This window comes from Chiloscyllium plagiosum, chromosome 13 (assembly GCF_004010195.1).
Source record: "Chiloscyllium plagiosum isolate BGI_BamShark_2017 chromosome 13, ASM401019v2, whole genome shotgun sequence".
NCBI classification, from domain to species: Eukaryota; Metazoa; Chordata; class Chondrichthyes; order Orectolobiformes; family Hemiscylliidae; genus Chiloscyllium; species Chiloscyllium plagiosum.
The window spans coordinates 62,227,791-62,248,514 of NC_057722.1; the positions used below are offsets into that span (position 1 = coordinate 62,227,791).

A 20,724-nucleotide genomic window follows, 5' to 3' on the forward strand; every position below is an offset into this window, starting at 1 on the left:
AGCTGTTTGTAGTGGTGGATGAGAGATACAAAGGACAGCTGTGTGGCTTGTGTGGTACCTACACTGACGACCCACTTGATGACTTCTTGAAGCCTGATGGGATTCTGGCCATGGATTCCAATCAGTTTGGAAACAGCTGGAGAGTTCTTGACAATGACTGGTTGTGAGTATTTCATACAGTGAAGAGTAAATTACACTCTATGTAGTGTCGCTGGTGAGACGTTTGCAGAGAGGTAGTGGATTAGTTGGTTGCCGAAAAAGAATTAATAGATATGAGGGCATGGCTGGAATTTCCTGTAAATGACTGTAATGAAAGTGTGCGTGTAGCTCTGTTGAATGTCAGTGTTTCAGTGAGAATATCTGAAATGAATTTTCCAGAATTGGTATTCCAGTGAAGTACTACAGATTGCGTATTAAGAGCACGCTACATATTTTTGCATGTACTTTGGGGGAATAATTTTGATCGCAGATCTCATTGTCTGCCCTTATGCATTCATTGAAATTTGATGGGGATTAAATAAAGTAGGGATATTTTTTCCTTTTGGAGAGATTTCATACATGTGTTTCCTTGTGTAGGTGTAATGAAACGTCTCTACCACCAGCGACCTGCGATCCAGCATCGAAAGAAGAGGCCGAGGAATACTGCAAGATTATCTTGGCAGGCAATGGTCCTTTCAAAAATTGTCACTGGTACATCCCTCCTCAGTTGTACTTTGAGAGCTGTGTATATGATCATTGTGCTTCTGGAGGAGATGCTGTCCTGTTGTGCAATGCTCTGGAGGCGTACGCTTCAGCCTGTGAAGCAGCTGATGTTGTTCTAGGAGACTGGATGGAAGAGAGTGGCTGTGTTGAGAAAAGTAAGTTTGAGATCATGTGTTTGTACCTGTTCTTTTCCTTTATTTCTTTTCTCACTCCTCCTGAGTAAAAGACAATTGTGCTTCACAACAAATGTCCATTATTAATAGTCAGCGACGTCAAGGTTCAATTGACAGAAATTATCCAATAGACAATGAGGCTATAACATTGTATCGTAATATCTTTTCATATTTATTTCAATTGTGGATGTTTTTAGCTATTGTGATGCAATAATGTGCATATTTCCGATCAATCTTGATGAATCTTTATTAATTCTTTATTAATCCCACAGGTTGTGCACTGGGCTGCAATTTTGACAGCAACCTGTGCAGTTGGACACAATCCAAGACAGATGATTTGGACTGGAAGCGCATCAGTGGATCGACTCCCTCAGCTCGCACAGGGCCTTCGTTCGACCACACCAGTGGAGGTAGGTGATGTGCCATCCTTATTTGACTTGAGCTTGACAGAGCCCATGATTTGTTTGTAACCAGTGAGCTTAACTATGTCCAGGTGGCTACTACATCTATATTGAAGGCAATGAAGGCAATGAAGGAGACAAAGCCCAACTGGTCAGTGCTCTGTGTGATAAGACAGGGGATCAGTGTATGCGATTCTGGTACCACATGTATGGAGTGGCTCAGAGCATGGCTTTGAATATTTACCAGCTTGAAGTTGGGCTTCCCCCGTTACTGATCTGGTCAGAGAGAGGCAATAAAGGAAACCAGTGGATCGCAGCAGCAGTGGACCTACACCTGTCTGGAAAATCTCAGGTAAGCTGTGTGGCTAATAATTTAGTGATTTTTTTTGGCTGTACTTCTCTTTTTGAAGCATTCGCATAGCTTGCGTATTTAATTAGAAGGCAAGCAGATTTTTCTTCATTCCATATCAAATTAAATTAAATACAAATTAGTGGAGAAATGTAGAAGCTGTTTTAATATGAAATGCCCCATGAAATGATGTCCTATATTGCTCAGTATTACTGGCTGGGAGATACTGACTTTGTTACCAAAAGACAAATTGCTGGAGATCTGATAACATCAGAGGAGAGAAAGCAGAGTCAGCATTTCAGGTCCAGTGAAATTATTGCCAGACCTCCTGAGGTTCTCCTCCAATTTCTGTTTTCTTCCAGATTTCCAGCACTTCTTTTGTTTTGTGTTCAATGCTATTCTGTTGTTTACTTTGGCATTGGCATCTTCTGCCTGCTGTTATTCTGATGCTTCCTCTTATAGATTCTCATTGAAGCAGTCCGGGGCAATGACTATCGTAGTGATGTCGCTGTAGATGACATTTCCTTCCATTCTGGATGTTGTGGAGGTTTGTAAATGTGACTAATTTTCTAATTTCTGCTTAAATTGATCAATTGCATGACATAAGGAGAGGTGAAGGAGGAGTCGAGAGCGTGGTGCTGGAAAAGCACAGCAGGTCAGGGAGCATTCGAGGAGCAGGAGAATCGATGTTTTGAGCATAAGCTCTTCATCAGGAATGGAGTAGAGATGAACATTAGTCAGATCTTAAGCAGTTGTATTAGGAGTATGCTATTTCTCTTCCCATCACATTGTGTCACTCAATATGATCATGGGTGATCTTGTGCCTCAGCTGCATTTTGCAACCTGTTTTCCATATACTTCGATTCCCTGAGATTCCTAAGTGTTTTTCTCCCTCAGCATGAAGTATTCTCAGTGATGTATAATCCACAGGCTTCAGAGGGAGAGTGTTCAAGGATTCACAATGATCCACTTGAAATATTTTCCTCATCTCAATACTGTAATTTCAGTTACTCTCAGTTTATGAATTTATACATACATTATTTTCTCTGCAGGCAATTGTGACATTACAAGCACACTGAGCACTCCAACGCCAACCAGTACCATGCCTCCTGTCACAACAGGTAATTTGAAAGCAGGCTGCTTGTCATGTTGAGTAATGTATGTCTCTTGACGTTTTATTGATTCTGGGTTGGCAGTATAGAATTTGGAATTGTTAGCTTGTTGACCAATTTGAGCAATGTTTTCATTATAGAAGTCATTTTATGTTATGTTTTCTATCCTGGTAATGTCATTGACATTACACCTCTTAAGGTCTGACCACGGGTACCACAGTTATATGTGCATAAGTGATTAAAGTTCCTCAGACAGGTCTGGAGAGCTATTAATAAAACATACAATATTCTGCATTTAGTTTAAATGATGTAGAGTACTGGTATCAAGAAGTGATGTCGTGCTTATACAAGACATTTGCTGGACAACTACTTTAGTGTTATTTGCAATTGTGGATGTCATATTCTGTGAAAAACGTGAATAAATTGGGGCGAGTTCAGAAGCAATTTGTAAGATTGTTTCCAGGAATGAGGACGTTGAGTTGTGAGCATGAATTCAAGAAGTTTTGATGAATCACCGTGGACAGATGAAGGCTGAGATGAGATTTATTGGAGGTTTTCAAAATCATGAGCTGTCTGGACAAAGTAAAGGAAAGGCTGTTCCTGCTTATGAAAGGGAAAAAAAAGCACAAGAGGGTCTCGTATTAAAGTGGTGTGCAAATGAAGCAAATGTCAGGATCTGTTGTTTGTTAGATGTCAGGGATATTGTAATATTGACCATCAACCTCCACGTTTTCCCCATTGTAAATTATGAAACACGACAGAAGCGTATAAGATGGAATGGCAGATGCAGTTGACAATCTCATTTTCTTTGCAGGTCATGCTACATGCAGTGTTTCTGGTGATCCCCACTACAACACTTTTGACAGGAGTGTTCACCACTTCATGGGAACATGCACGTATGTGCTGTCCAAACCATGCAGTGATTCCTCAGTGCTGCCTTACTTCTATGTTGCGACTACCAATGAGCACAGAGGTACCAACACCAAGGTGTCCTGGGTGAAATCTGTACATATATTTGTCTACAACAACTCTCTTTCAATCATGAAAAATCATAAAGTATTGGTATGTGAGTTTTCTCTGTGTTATCACTGATTATCCACAACTTGCTTCAGAGTTAGTTCAATGATCCAGTATAATTATGTGCTTGTGTAGTCAGCATTTGCAATTTTTGTTGCAACTCAGAGGTGAGGCTGTGGAGAGAAGTGAAAAGGGCAGTATAGAAGATATAAAATCTGGACTGTTAGCACTTGTATTGTTTGAGGATGTTCACAATTATTGATCTTCTCATGGATGGAATGTAAAACCAGTTTACCCTTGGAATTAAAAAGGAGCACTGCATTTTTTTAGCGGCCATGCTTATTAATTTAGATTAAAATACGATTCATTGAAACAAGTTACAAAGTACCATGCTCTGATGAGTGTTTTATTTTCCAGTTTCTTCATATTAAAACATAGAAACACAGAAAATAGATGCAGGAGTAAGTCATTTGGCCCTTTGAGCCTGCACAACCATTCAATATGATCACAGCTGATCATGCAGTTTCAGTATCCCATTCCCTCCCTCTTGCCATACTTTTTGATCCCATTAGCTGAAAGGACCATGCCCAGATCCCTCTTAAATATATCTAATGAACTGGCCCCAACAGCTTCCCGTGGGAGAGAATTCTATAGGTTCACAACTCTGAGTGAAGAAATTCTTCCTCATCTCAGTCCTGAATGGCTTACACCTTATTCTTAGACTGTGACCCCTAGTTCTGGACTTCCCCAACATCGGAAAATTCCTCTCACACCTACCCTGTACAGTCCCATCAGGATTTTATATGTTTCTATGTGATCACCTCTCATTCTTCTAAATTCTTGCGAATACAAGCCCAGTTGATCCAGTCTTTCTTCATATGTTAGTACTGCCATCCCGGCATCAGTCTAGTGAACCTTCGCTTGACTCCCTCAATAGTAAGAATGTCCTTTTGGTCCTAGGAGACCAAAACTGCATACACTTCTCAAGGTGTGGCCTCACCAATGTCCTTATAACTGCAGCAAGATATTCTTACTCGGATACTCAAGTCCTCTCGCTATAAAGACCAGCATACCATTAGCTTTCCTCACTGCTTGCTGCATCTACATGCAAACCTTTCGTGAGTGTTCCACCATGACACTGAGGTCTTCTTGTACCTCACCTTTTCCTAAGCTGCCATCATTCAGATAATAAACTGCCTTCCTCTTTTTGTGACCAAAGTGAGTAACCTCACATTTATCCACATTATATTGCATTTGCCAGGTATTTGCCCTCTCATCCAGTCCGTCCAAGTCACTCTTCAGCCTTTTAGTACCATTCTCACAGCACACACTGCCAGCCAGCTTCCTTCCATATTATTTCCATTGTTCCATTCTTAGAGTGGCATTTCATTTCCTGATTTATAGAGTCATAGAAACAGACCCTTCTGTCCAACTTGTCTGTGCTGACCAAATATCCTGAACTGATCTCGTCCCATTTGCCAGCATTTCACCTATATCCCTCTCAAACCTTCCTATTCATGTACCCATGCAGATGCCTTTTCAGTGCTGTAATTGTACCCGACTCCACCACTTCCTCTGGCATATATACAGTCTGCATGAAAATGTTGCCCCTCCAGACCTTTTTAAATCCTTCTCCTTTCACCATTGCCCTCTAAATTTTCCCTACTCTGGGAAAAAGACGTTGGCTATTCACCCTATCCATGCCCCTCAATTTTAATTAACCTCTATAACATTACTCCTCAGCCTCTGACACTCCAGGGGAAAAAGCCCCACCCTATTCAGCCTCTCCCTAGCTCATATCCTCCAAACCCAGCAACAACCTTGTAAACCTTTTCTGAACCCTTTCAAGTTTAACAAATTCCTTCCTATAGCAGGGAGCTCAGAGAATTGAAAACAGCATTCTAAAAGTAACCTCACCCAATGTTCTGTACAGTGACCAGTGAAGGGAAGCCTTCACCACCCTGTCTACTTGTGAGTCCACTTTCAAGGAACCATGCACCTGCACCCCGAGGTCTCTGTTCGGCAGCACTCCCCAGAGCCTTATCATTAACTGTATAAGTCCTGCCCTGGTTTGTCTTACCAAATTGCAACACCTTATATTTACCTGAATTAAACTGCCTCTCCCTGGCCTGTTGGTCCATTTGATCAAGGTCCCATTGTACTCTGAGCTAACCTTTCTCGTTGCCGACTATACCACTAAATTTGATGTCATCTGCAAACTTACTAACCATACTTCCTATATTCACATCCAAATCATTTATGTAAAGCATTGGACCCAGCACTAATCCTTGTGGTCATAGGCCTCCAATATGAAAATCAACCCTCTAACAGTCTGTCTCTTTTTCAAGCCACCTTGTCTGTACCGACTTCAGCAATGTCTACGACTCTACCTTCATCAGTCTTCTTTGTCACCTCTTCAGAAAACTCAGTCAAGTTAGTGAGACTTGTTTTCCCACACATAAAGTCATTTTGACTTTCCCTAATCAGTCCTTGCCTTTCCAAATGCATGTAAATCCTGACCCTCAGAATTCCCTCTAACAGATTACTCACCACTGATGTAAAGCTCACCAGACTATAGTTTGCTGATTTTTCCTTACTGCCTTTCTTAAATAATGGCACCACATAAGCCACTCCCCAGTCTTCTAACACCCATGGCTGTCAATGAAACAATATCTCAGCAAGGAGCCCAGTAATCTCTTCCTTAGCTTCTACAAAATTCTGGGTTACATCATTTGATGAAAAGCAGGACAGAATAGTGATATAAATAAGGATTACTGGAAGTCTGACAGATTGGTACTATACATGCCCAGTCAGATTGGATGCCACAACCAAAAAGTTGTGTTATAGTTTTTATATCTAAGTGACGTATTTAACTAAATAAAGTGTATTCATGTTTACGATGTCAAGGTTGTATCATAGAAGTATGAAGAAAATCAATACATTCTACCAGTACCCAGGCTGCCATTTTGTAGAAATGATAATCTGCTGATCTGAGTTTAAGATTGTACTACATGTGTGAGAGTAGTTAGATGTAACTGTATGGATGAGACACATTGACTTATTACTTGTGTAAATAATAAGGACATATTTCTGTCTTTAGCTCAATGGAAATAGAATAAACCTACCTGTGACTGTTGGAAACCTCCTGGTAGTGCGAATGAGTGGTGCCTATATTTTACTAGAGACTAACTTTGGTCTGTTCGTGAGATTTGATGGCAGCCACCACGTTGATGTGTCTGTACCATTTACGTATGCTGGACTGCTCTGTGGCATGTGTGGTAGGTCCAATAGGCTTTGTGAGCAAATCTTTAACACATTATATGCTTGCTTTTATGTGTATTCTTTAAATGTTTGCATCGTACAAGCTGTCCCAGTTTATGAACATGTTCCATTCTTGAGTACATTCATCATTCGATTTGTACACAAGTTGGAACACAATAGACTACAATTTTAAAAAGCAATTCATAATTGCAAGCATTTGTCATACAGACATTCATAAATCAGGGACTGCCTGTAGTAGCTTTTAAGTTCTGCTCAACTCTTAACATCTAATAAAAACTATATTATAGGCATTTTTATTCTTAGTATTTATCTCAGTGATAAGTAATTACACACTTGCCTCTTTTTCAACAGCATTCACACCGAGGACAGAGGTATACTGTGGGTTTGACATCCCCATTTTGCAGCATAATTGATGCATTCACCTTCCAACCTATTTTCATGTTATTGTGAAGTGAGAAATTGTCAATATGTGTATAAATAAAAATAATTTAGCTTTTACTATCTAATCACATCATGAACTTGATGGTGATTGCTTAAAAATCAGCTCAGAATCCTGAATGTCAAGAGAGACAAAAGACTTCTACAGCTGTTATCAAAATGAATGGGACTGAATTATTCCAACAACACTTTAAAACCATACAGAAGTCTTTTGGTAGTGTTGTGAACTGATGATGCTAATGGAATCACAGACATTTATCATATACAAGAAAGTAATTCAGCTGACCACCACATCCCCAAAAGAGTCATTTATCATCTTATTCCTCTACTTTTTTTGTAGGGATGTTAGGAAGTAGGAGCAGGAATAGTCTATTTTGGTTCTTTGAGTTTCATCTACCTATTACTAAGATCGTGGCTAATCTTCTGCATCAAGTGCACTTATCTGCACAATTCCCATACCTTTTAGTATCTAAAATCTATTGATCTCATTTGTCAACCAGAGCAATATACTGTGGATGCTGGAGATCTGAAATAAACACCGAATAGTGCTAGAGAAACCTAGCATCTGTGGATAGAGAAAAAGAGTTATAATTTTGAGTCCAATATGACTCTTGTTTTGAATATATGGCTTAACGACTGAGAGTCCACAGCTCTGAAGGGTCTCAATGTCTTTTGAATGTTTTGCTTTTTAATATTTTTTTATCCACTCCCCTTTAAAGGCTTTTGAAGATCTTGCTTCCATCACAATTTCTGGTGGGATATTTCAAGAAAGGTGAAGAAAATTTCCTAACCTCCTCTTCCAGCTATAAGAACTCACTCCATATTGAAGGGTGGAGATTCAACTTACACTCTGAAAACATGAACAAATAATGTGCACTGACACTTCATGATTGTATTGAGGGAGTGCAGTTTTGGAGATGGCATTTTTTGATGAGCTATTAAAGCCCCCTTCGAAGTATAAAAGATTCTGTCACACTATTTGAAAGACGGCAAAGGAGTTTCTTCTTAATCTATCTTCAAATCTCATCAGCATAGCTAAAATAAATTAGATAAGAATTTATTATGTTGTTTGTGAGACCTTTTTTTATGCAGACTGGCTGCTGCAATTCTCAACATTTCAACTTTCCAGGTTCAGGTAGATTTCATCCAAAGTTTTTAATTATCTGTGAGACACTTTGGGATGTTTAAGATGAAAGAATATTAAATGCAGTTGTGATATCCCACTTTCATTCCTATTGAAAGGGTTGTCTATTGGTTGCATCAAAGAATGTTTACAAGAATTGTATTACCTAGCATTTTTCTAATGCAGTGATCTGATGGACATGTTGGCTTTCATTCCTACTTTCCCTGGTCAAATGGGTATACTCTGGATATCAATAATCCAAGGCAATTCTAAAAATAGAATCTACCCAAAGTACAATATTAAAAAGTTCTTTCGCATACAATACTTAGAATCACAAGTGAACCTGATTACATGGACTTGTTCGAGAATCAGACTGAAACTGGTGATCAGCCTGCTCCATCTCAACCTCCAGCCACTGATCAAATGACCTTTCCTGAGCAAGCTAACTAGATTCTGAGGAAAGCTTTCTTTATACGGTGTCCATCCAGACAGCTGTGCATTCTAACTTGACACTGTCCAGTCTCCAGCAAATGATCAATTTGATCACTGCCAAACATTACAACAATCTACCTTGGCTAAATTGTTGCATTGCTCTTTAAGACTTGCTTGTGTCTGTCGAGAAAGAGGCTTATCTTTTGGACTGAACAACCTTTGACCTTAGGCCAGCTTGTTCAGACTGGTCACCACCTTTATATCATCCAGTCAGCCATGATATTTGTATAACACAATCACAAATTTAGCTGATAAATAGTCCACGCTATCAAATCTGATTTATTGTTTCTGTTTTAAACTGAACTACAGCTTTTCCACAGTTACTGTAACAGGTCAATTCATTACTGCTGAGTTATCACGCTTAATATAAAGACACACATCCTTTTAGCAAAACACAGAAACATATTAAAATCAGTGTGCTTTCTAATTATTAGGTCATCACCAGGTTACATGCTTTTTTCCTCATTTTTGATTTCATTGAACTTCATTTTAGAAGCAAACTTTAGAATTAGAATTAAGTTTATTATCACATGTACTCGCATGAGTGCGGTGAAAAGTTTACAAAGTCACTACTTACTGCGTCATCTTAGGTGCATAGGTACCTAGGTATCTGATCTGAGGAACAAATTAGAAAAATAAAGAAATAAACAGTTCAACACTACATTCCTTCACGCCATCTTAGGTACAAGGTACCTAGCTACAAAGTCTTCGGAATACATTAGAAAACTAAAGAAATAAAAAGTTCAGCATCATAGTCCTTCAAGCAGACTGTGCTGGGGCCTCACATCCAGTCCGTGCTGAACTTTTAGGTTAACATCAACAGATAGATGTTACTTCATCAGCAATAGGATATAAAATGGTAGCTTCATGTACCAGATAGCTATTTATAACTACTTACCAAACTCATGATTGCTATATTTCAGCCAATGCAAGAGGTAACAACATTGATCATGGTTTTACTTATTTCAGTTTTGACAAGATTGAGTAGGTTCTAGCCATTGTTTTTCCCTTTTGAGAGAAAAATAATTTTGGTTTGGTAACAGTACCAAAACCCTGGTATGTTAGCATCAAGAAATGAGATGTGACAAATGGATCTGTAGAAATGCTGATCATATAACTTTCATGTGATTTAGGTAACTACAATGGTGACCCTGCTGATGATCTTATTATGCCTAATGGCAGTCTTGCAACCGATTCTAATAAACTCGGAGAGAGTTGGCAAGTACCTGATATACTAACTGAGTAAGTATACCCAAGTATTACTTCTCAAACAAAATCTCGATATTATTTTTAAAAATCATTCTGATGAAGTGGTTGTCATTGTTAAGACATTTATTGTTCATCAGAAGTTATCCTTGTAAAGACATTCATGGACCTTCTGCTGCCCAGAAAGATGACAACTAGCATACGGTCTCTTTGACTAAGGAATGAATCGGGATCTGATTCTGATTCTGATCCTGATCATCATTCTGCCAGAAACATCTAGGTGTGAAGTTTGAATAAAAGGGACTAAGGGCCAAGCTTAGTTGGAAGACTCATGTAAGAGAAGAGCAGTGCAGGACAAGCTGGACCATGTTTCAGACCTTTTCATATTTCTCACTGCACTCATTTCACTCTTTCTTCCAATTATAGGTGCAATCATGGTGAGAATGACTTTCAATGTGATCCAAATTTAAAGGAGAATGCAAAGAAAGATACGGCTTGTGGAATGATTACAAATCTGTCAGGTATTTTTTTTTGTTTCATTCGTACAACAATATATCAATTTCAAGCTAAGCAAAGTGAAAGCAGATTAAAAGCCAGATGATTTCTTCAATGGTTACAAACTCATAGCATTGAAGCCCTATCTGTTGATGTGCGGTTTTCATCAAGCAAGCATGACATTACTTTTTCTTAAAATTCATTGATGGGATGTGGGCTTTTATTGCCAATCCCTAGTTGCCATTGAGGGGTGGTGGTGGGCTGTCAATGTAGGCAGACCCACCAGGCTTTGGGGAAGGAGTTTAGGATTTTGACCCAGCAATTGTGAAGGAGTGGCAATATATTTCCAAGTCAGAATGGTGAGTGACTTTCAGTGCAAGCGTTCTAACTATCATAAAATCCTTTTAAAACATATTGTGGAAATATTTGTAGTCTAAGCTGTTGAGTTTATCAATGAAAAAGATAAGGCACTTCATTGGGGAGAAAGGAGGAAAGATACTTCAAACTAAGAGACTACAACTAGTTAAATAATTCAGATTGTTTGTAAGAAGAAAATAAATTCTGAATGAATTGGAATTAGAATGCAATTTAGAGATCTGGATATTATTTTGCATGTTCTTAGATATTTCTTGGCCCTTGGGAGCCTTGGCCCCCAATCTACCATATCATGATGAAGTGCCTGTGGAATAATGTTCCAGACTGGAAATCCAAAGCAATATTTGAATTAAAAAAGAATTTGCACTTATGTAGCTCTTTATTACATCCAAATCTTTCCAAACTAAATACATTTTTTCCTTCCTGCTGACAACCAGACATTTACCCCAAATTACACTGTTCGTCTGATTAATAACATTGGAAGTATTCAAGTGCAAATAATAAATATACACGGGGCTATTACCAACTTTAGTATAATGAAGAAGTTTGAATGTTTCTATTCATAAAGCAATGTTTTGCTTTGAATTGCATGGAAAGTACAAGACTGTATTGTAGAATGTTTCAAGACTACACACTAAATTCATTATTTGGGATAACTTCTGGAATTAGCATTAAGTGAGAAATAATTATTTTTCTGTCCAGATGCAATTTACTTGTATTTTCTGTATTTGCCTAGGTTTATTCAAAGAGTGCCACCTTAAAGTTCCACCTGAGAATTACTTTGAAAATTGTGTCTATGATATGTGTATGAGCGGAGGACAGTCTACAACACTTTGTTTCGCCATACAAACCTATGCTGACTTGTGTGCTCAAGCGGGAATTTGTATAGAGTGGAGAAATAGTTCTTTTTGCCGTAAGTTGTGTTTTGCAATTTATTAAGTATGTGCTGTTTACAACAAGCAGGAAAAGTCAAATCTAATTATAATTCCATCATCTTATTTTTGATTATCAGGAAAGTGATGAAACAAATCATTGCCAATGTTATCAAACAGCATTTCTTCACTGATGGCTTACTCTGATTGGGGTCCAGATCTTATTTCAGCCTTAGTCCAAGCAAAGTAAAAAAGAGCAGAGTTCCAGAGGTGAAGTCATAGTGAATGCCCTTGATATCAGAGCAGCATTCAATCTGAGTGTGAAATCAAAAAGTCCAATTAAGATTGAAGTTAAAGGGAATTGGGGAAAACACTTTAACATTTGGAGTCAAACCTAGAACAAGGAAAGATTTTTGAAATGCCTTATCTTCACCATGGACATCCAGTCCCTGTACACCTCCATCCCCCATCACGAAGGACTCAAAGCCCTCTGCTTCTTCCTTTCCCGCCGTACCAACCAGTACCCTTCCACTGACACCCTCCTTCGACCGACTGAACTGGTCCTCACTCTGAACAACTTCTCTTTCCAATCCTCCCACTTCCTCCAAACCAAAGGAGTAGCCATGGGCACCCGCATGGGCCCCAGCTATGCCTGCCTCTTCGTAGGATATGTGGAACAGTCCATCTTCCGCAGCTATTTTGGCACCACCCCCCCACCTTTTCCTCCGCTACATCGATGACTGTATCGGCGCTGCCTCGTGCTCCCACGAGGTGGTTGAACAGTTCATCCACTTTATTAACACCTTTCACCCCGACCTCAAACTTACCTGGACCGTCTCAGACTCCTCCCTCCCCTTCCTAGACCTCTCCATTTCTATCTTGGGTGACCGAATCAACACAGACATTTACTATAAACCGACCAACTCCCACAGCTACCTAGACTACACCTCCTCTCACCCTGCCCCCTGTAAAAACGCCATCCCATATTCCCAATTCCTTCGTCTCCGCCGCAGATGCGGCGGAGGACCAATTCCAATACTGATCAGCCCAGATGGCCTCTTTCTTCAAAGACTGTAATTTCTCCCCAGACGTGGTCGACGATGCTTTCTACCGCATCTCCTCCACTTCCCGCTCCTCCGCCCTTGAGCCCCGCCCCTCCAATCGCCACCAGGACAGAACCCCACTGGTCCTCACCTACCACCCCACCAACCTCCATATACATCGTATCATCCGTTGTCATTTCTGCCACCTCCAAACGGACACCACCACCAGGGATATATTTCCCTCCCCTCCCCATCAGCGTTCCGAGAAGACCACTCCCTCCGTGACTCCCTCGTCAGGTCCACACCCCTCCCACCAACCCAACCTCCACTCCCGGCACCTTCCCCTGCAACCGCAAGAAATGCAAAACTTGCGCCCACACCTCCCCCCTTACTTCCCTCCAAGGCACCAAGGGATACTTCCATATCCGCCCAGTGCAAGGGTAGAGAGATCAAGGCCAACGCGGGGGGCGAGAAACTGAGCCCAGTGCAATGGATAGAGAGAGATCGAGCCCAGCACGGAGAGAGAGAGATTGAGACAAGTGCAAGGGTAGAGAGAGATCGAGCCCGGTGTGGGGGTAGAGAGAATTTGAGCCCAGTGTGGGGGGAGAGAACCCTCACCTTATCACCCTCACCTTAACCTCCTTCCACCTGTCGCAGTTCCAACGCCCCTCCCCCAAGTCCCTCCTCCCTACCTTTTATCTTAGCCTGCTTGGCACACTTTCCTCATTCCTGAAGAAGGGCTCATGCCCGAATCGTCGATTCTCCTGCTCCTTGGATGCTGCCTGACCTGCCGCGCTTTTCCAGCAACACATTTTCAGCTCTGATCTCCAGCATCTGCAGTTCTCACTTTCTCCTAAAAGATTTTTGAAAGTCAATTATCACAGTCCAACGACAGCCCCAGAGTATTCCTAATGACTGTGTCATAGGCATTACCATTTTCAGCTGTTCCATCAATGACCTTCCCTTCAGCATAAAGTCAGAATGGGTTGCTCAGTTCCATTCATGCCACCAACTTTCTAATCAAGATCCCTGATTAACCTTCAGGTTTGGAAGGTTTTGAAATATAATTCCCTGCAATTATCACCCCCTCTTGCATCCTTCCTCCCTCTGAATCTTTATAAATCATTTACTGTCAGACTGTCTGCTGCAATCCCTCACCACTCTCAACCCCTTTATGGATTTAATAGCATCTAGTTCAAATATAACTTTGTCACCTGACTGAGATCAACTATTGAAACATACTTTGGGATTGAAGTACAGATATTCCTTACCTATATGAGTCCATACTATGGTTCCGTTTTCTGCTAATAGTATTACTGCACAAGTCAGATTTGAGAATGAAACCTGACTTGATAGACTCTAAGCCTTATTTTTGATATTTGGGTACCATGGTAGTCAGTATTTGAACATATGGACAAGAGGTTTCCAATGTGCTTTTGTTTAACAACAAAAAAGCGTCAGAGAAAGCAAAGTTATGCACATCAGTCAATTTGGAAAAATCATAATATAAGATAATGGGATTAAATAGTTGCATGGTGGTAATGTCACTGGTTTAGTAATTCAGAAGCCAAAGCTAATGGGTTCCAATCACTCACCATGGCAGATGGTGAGACTTGATTTTAAACGTATCTAGAATTAAAAGCTATCCTAATGGCAACTATGTAACCATTGTCAATTGTTGTGACAACCTCACTGGTTCAATACTGCCCTTTAGGGAAGGAAATCTGCAGTCTATCTACTTGGTCTGGCTTACATGTGACACCAGAACCACAGCAATGTGGTAGATTCTTAACTGTCTGTAAAGTTGCCGAGCAACCAACTTGCTTGTTTCAGAACATTTAAAAGTGTAAAGAAAGGAATGAAACTGGATGACCTAGACACTGGAAACAGCAACAACAAACTCAGCCCTGCTGATCATGCAAAGTATTCCTTAGCAATACCTGGATAACTCCTGACAAAATTGGGAGAGGTGTCCCATAGACTAATCAAGCAACAGCCTGACATAGTCGTGCTCATAGAATCAGACATTATAGTCAACACAATCATCATCCCTGGGTATATTCTGCTACACCCACAGAACTAATCACTCAAGGTGGCAGCACGCTGATGTACAGGTAAGGTGTAGCTGTCCTGGGAGCCTCACTAACTTTGGACCCCATGAAATCTCATGGCATTAGGTCAAAGAGAAGCTTTGTTGGATACTTGGCCCCCTTAGCTGATAAACCAGTACGCTTCTATGTTGAACACCACTAGGCTGGCACATTGAATGTGGCAAGGCTGCAGAACTGATTCTGACTGGGGTCTTCAATGTTATTTACACAGAATGACTCAGTAGCACAATAACTGACCAAGTTGACTGAGTTCTACAGACATAGTGGCAGGTGGTGATAACCATCAAGAAGGAGAAACATTATTAAAATATAATTAAAATAGGGGAGGTGATGGCCTAGTGGTATTATCACTGGATTATAAATCCAGAGTCCCAGGAAATGTTCCGGGACCCGGGTTCACATCCTGCCATGGCAGATAGTGGAGTTTGAATTCAGTAAAAAAAATCTAGAATTAACTGAAGATAACCATGAAACCATTGTCAGAAAAACACATCTGGTTCACTAATGACTCCAGACTCACGGCAATGTGGTTGACTCTGGGCAATTCAGGATGGTCAATGAATGCTGTCTAGCCAGCGATACCCTTATCCCATGAATGAAGTTTTAAAAACTCATTCTCAACAATTGATCGCACAGGTGCACCCATCCACTACAGTATCTGTAGATGTGACCACTACACAATCCTTGTCAAGATGAAGTCTCATATATACTTTGAAGATACTCTCATCATGTCCACTTATTTATGTTGTGTTTTATATACTACATTAACTTGACTATCAACTTATGTTCTATGTTTAAACTTAAGAATGAAAAAAAAGTTTCACCATTAACCAATGACGCATCAAACAGCTTGTCCTTTTGCCTTTGTAGAGCATGAACTAATTGCAATCATCTCCAGTGAATACAGTCCAATCCTTTTGACTGCCTTCATTGAGATTCTTCTCTCACCTAAACTTCTTTGTGATGCTGACATCTGTTTTATGGTGCTTCTCTTGCCTGCTCCTTTAGTTGATGTACACTGTCTTGTCTCACAATCCTCCTCTCGTCTGCTCCTTTAACCAGTGCTGGCTGTCTGTCTAATGGCCCTCCCCTTGTCTGCTCCTTTAACCAGTGCTGGCTGGCTGTCTAATGGCCCTCCCCTTGTCTGCTCCTTTAACTGGTGCTGACTGTCTGTCTAATGGTCCTCTTCTTGTCTGCTCCTTTAACTGGTGCTGACTGTCTGTCTAATGGTCCTCCTCTCGTCTGCTCCTTTAACCAGTGCTGACTGTCTGTCTAATGGTCCTCCCCTTGTCTGCTCCTTTAACCGGTGCTGACTGTCTGTCTAATGGTCCTCCCCTTGTCTGCTCCTTTAACTGGTGCTGACTGTCTGTCTAATGGTCCTCCCCTTGTCTGCTCCTTTAACCGGTGCTGACTGTCTGTCAAATGGTCCTCCCCTTGTCTGCTCCTTTAACTGGTGCTGACTGTCTGTCTAATGGTCCTCCCCTTGTCTGCTCCTTTAACTGGTGCTGACTCTCTGTCTAATGGTCCTCCCCTTGTCTGCTCCTTTGACCTGTGCTGACTGTCTGTCTAATGGCCCTCCCCTTGTCTGCTCCTTTAACTGGTGCTGACTGTCTGTCTAATGGCCCTCCCCTTGTCTTCTCCTTTAACCAGTGCTGGCTGACTGTCTCATGGCCCTCCCCTTGTCTGCTCCTTTAATCGGTACTGACTGTCTGTCTAATGGCCCTCCCCTTGTCTGCTCCTTTGACCTGTGCTGACTGTCTGTCTAATGGTCCTCCTCTTGTCTGCTCCTTTAACCGGTGCTGACTGTCTTATGGCCCTCCCCTTGTCTGCTCCTTTAACCAGTGCTGGCTGACTGTCTCATGGCCCTCCCCTTGTCTGCTCCTTTAACCGTTGCTGACTGTCTCAGGTCCTTCTCTCACCCACTGCTGTCTAATGTAATCATTAATTAGTGCAGAATCACAACAACTTATGAGATGTTTTATCATACTGATTTTGAGATTTTAGGCCATGTATCACATTCTACTGTCATGAAGTTTATATCAGACAAACTAATTTGGTTTTTGAATGCTACTTAAGCTGACTACAGATTTAAATGAACTTAATTATATATCTTTGTTTTATATAGCCCTATTCTGCCCCAGTGGTAGTCACTATGAGAGATGTGGCACTAGTTGTCCTGCTACTTGTACAGATCTGTCTGCACCAGACAACTGTCTTCTACCAACTGTTGAAGGATGTTTCTGTGACCCTGGATATGTTTTGAGTGTGGACCAATGTGTTCCAAACAGTCAGTGTGGTTGCGTGGATGATATTGACAAATACTATCAGGCAAGTGTCATCTACTGCCACATGAACAACTTGAATGAATATATTGTGTGGAAAATTAATGGTAAATCAATCTGCAGCTGAAAGGAATGGGTAACTGATGCTGGAATTCTGCACTTTTCCGTCTGTTTAAATTCCAGAGTTGGCGATGGCAATGGGAGAATTTTCAATACAGTGTTTCACACATCATGGGGCCATGCTGGGAAGAATTCCTGGGTTTTTGAACATTTCGAGTGTGGTGCTGGAAAAGCACAGCAGGTCAGGCAGCATCCCAGGAGCAGGAGAATCGATGTTTCAGGCATAAGCCCGTCATCAGGAATGAGGGCTAATAAAGGGCTTATGGCTGAAACATCGATTTTCCTGTTCCTCGGACGCTGCCTGACCTGCTGTGGTTTTCTAGCACCGCACTCTTGACTCTGACCTCCACCATCTGTAGTCCTCACTTTCTCCTGTTGAACATTCGGCGCATTATACCTCAGTAATGCTCAGTGAAACTAAAGCTGACCAGCTGAGATCTAGAAAGAGGCCTGTGTATTTTTTTAAAGGCTTCCTGAGAAATTGATTAATAAGTTTTTAAAAAACTTAATGCGTGGCTCTCTTTTCGAGTTGACGAACTTCTTACCTTCTTTTTATTCAAATCTACGACAAACCTCAGCGACTGCGAATGTCTAAGTTCTGTTTCACTTCCTGTTCGGTTTCATAAATTGGGGTATGTGCTGCTCTTAAGAGCATAAGAACTAGGAGCAGGAGTAGGCCATCTGGCCCTTCAAGCCTGCTCTGCCATTCAATAAGATCTTGGCTGATCTTTTCATGGATTCAGATCCACTGACCCGTGCTCTCACTGTATCCCTTAATTTTGTTATTGTTATTGTTCAAAAGAAATCTACTTTAGCTTTAAAACTGTGTCAACTACTTCACTGGGCAGGGAATTCCATAGCTTTACAATCCCCTGGATGAAGAAGTTCCTTCTCAATTCAGTCCTAAATCAGCTTCCTCTAATCTTGAGGCTGTGCCCTCTTGTCCTAATTTCACCTGCCAGAGAAAACATCCTGTCTATTTCTATCTTATCTATTCCCTTCATAATTTTATGTTTCTATAAGATCCGCCCTTATTCTTTTGAATTCAAATGAATATAATCGCATTCTACTCAGTCTCTCCTCATAAGCCAACCCCCTCAACTCCGAAATCAAACTAGCGAACCTCCTCTGCACCTACTCCAGTGCCAGTACGTCCTTTCTCAATTAAGGAGAACAAAACTGCACAGTACTCCAGGTGTCGCCTCACCAGCACCCTATACAGCTGCAACATAACCTACCTGCTTTTAAACTCAAAATCTTTAGCAATTAAGGACACAGGAGAGTAATACAATTGAACTATCCTTGGGGGTATTTAGGATGAGGCTTCAGCTTAAGGTTACCGTGGCCAGGATTTCTGCTTTGCCATGCTTGAGGACAGCAACCCCAGAGTGGCCATGGGAAGATGGGTGTATTACTGATACGTTCTACATTAGAAATATAAGATTGAATTACACATTGAAAGAAAGAAGGCAAAGAGTATGTCTCTTGAAAAGGATCAGGGTGGCTTCCACATTTGAGTTGGAAGGAATGCGCTGAACAGAAACATTTGCACACATTGGTGGATTAGTACCAGAGAATGGGCGTGGTGAAGGAAACATCAAAAGATTCACTTGGACTTGGCTGTGCCCCTTTTACAAGATAAAGCAGTTTATTTAAGGCTAAATATATTCTAAGCATATGTTTGTCCTGAGTGTTAAACAGATCTGAGGGTTGGTAAATGAGAAAAACTGATAACAGGAGGCACCAATGAAGGGCGGATTCAAAAAGCTGTCATCACATCAAAAAGTACTGTTAGCTCCTGGATTGTGGAGTCTGAAATAGTCCAGTAATTCTAGAGACTTAGGAAAACTGGAATGGAGCGCCGAAGGCACTTAATCAAAGAACTCCAAAAATTCAATGTAACAATGTATCTCCATGACACAAGATCCTGAGGGACAGAATGTACATGTATTTGGAAAGGCAATGACTGATTTGGGATAGTCAGCATGGCTTTGTGCAGGGGAAATCATGTCTCATGAACTTGATTGAATTTTTTGAACAAGTAACAAAGAGGATTGATGAGGGCAGAGCAGTTGACGTGATCTATATGGACTTCAGTAAGGTTTTCGACAAGGTTCTCATAGAAAACTGGTAAACAAGGGTAGATCTCATGGAAAGCTGAAAATGTGTTGCTGGAAAAGTGCAGCAGGTCAGGCAGCATCCAGGGAACAGGAGAATCGACGTTTCGGGCATAAGCCCTTCCTGAAGAAGGGCTTATGCCCGAAACGTCGATTCTCCTGTTCCCTGAATGCTGCCTGACCTGCTGCGCTTTTCCAGCAACACATTTTCAGCTCTGATCTCCAGCATCTGCAGACCTCACTTTCTCCTCATAGATCTCATGGAAAACAGGGAGAACTAGCCATTTGGATACAGAATTGGCTGGAAGGTAGAAGACAGAGGGTGGTAGTGGAGGTTTGCTTTTCAGACTGGAAGCTTTTCAGACCAGTGGTGTGCCACAAGGATTGGTGTTGGGTCCACTGCTTTTTGTCATTTATTAGATTAGATTAGATTACTTACAGTGTGGAAACAGGCCCTTCGGCACAACAAGTCCACACCGACCCTCCGAAGAGCAACCCACCCATACCCACTCCCCTACGTTTACCACTTCACCTAACACTACGGGCAATTTAGCATGGCCAATTCACCTAATCTGCACATTTTTGGACTGTGGGAGAAACCGGAGCACCCGGAGGAAACCCATGCAGACATGGGGAGAATGTGCAAACTCCACACAGACAGTTGCCTGAGGCAGGAATTGAATGCAGATTTCTGGCACTGTGAGACAGCAGTGCTAACCACTGTGCCACCATGATTTGGATATGAACATAGGAGGTATAGTTAGTAAGTTTGCAGATGACACCAAAATTGGATGCGTAGTGGACAGCGAAGAAGGTTACCTCAGAGTACAATGGGATCTTGATCAGATGGGCAAATGGGCTGAGGAGTGGTAGATGGAGTTTACTTTAAATAACTGGGAGGTGCGGCATTTTGGAAAAGCAAATCAGAGCAGGACTTATACACTTAATGGTAAGGTCCTACGGAGTGTTGCTGAACAAAGAGACCTTGGAGTGCAGGTTCATAGCTCCTTGAAA

At 41.2% G+C, this 20,724-nt stretch overlaps 1 protein-coding gene across 1 annotated transcript in view; it reads left to right on the plus strand.

Annotated features, from left to right (window-relative positions):
• Positions 1-20,724, plus strand: part of LOC122555641 (zonadhesin-like) — a 71,397-nt gene that overhangs the window by 19,352 nt on the left and 31,321 nt on the right. The window contains exons 2-13 of the mRNA XM_043701638.1: positions 3-163; positions 577-857; positions 1,148-1,285; positions 1,369-1,628; positions 2,088-2,172; positions 2,678-2,746; positions 3,552-3,799; positions 6,855-7,032; positions 10,223-10,331; positions 10,722-10,816; positions 11,902-12,078; positions 17,317-17,519. Coding sequence (XP_043557573.1) covers positions 3-163; positions 577-857; positions 1,148-1,285; positions 1,369-1,628; positions 2,088-2,172; positions 2,678-2,746; positions 3,552-3,799; positions 6,855-7,032; positions 10,223-10,331; positions 10,722-10,816; positions 11,902-12,078; positions 17,317-17,519 — 2,004 coding nt within the window. The remainder of the gene's footprint in view (positions 1-2; positions 164-576; positions 858-1,147; positions 1,286-1,368; positions 1,629-2,087; positions 2,173-2,677; positions 2,747-3,551; positions 3,800-6,854; positions 7,033-10,222; positions 10,332-10,721; positions 10,817-11,901; positions 12,079-17,316; positions 17,520-20,724) is intronic.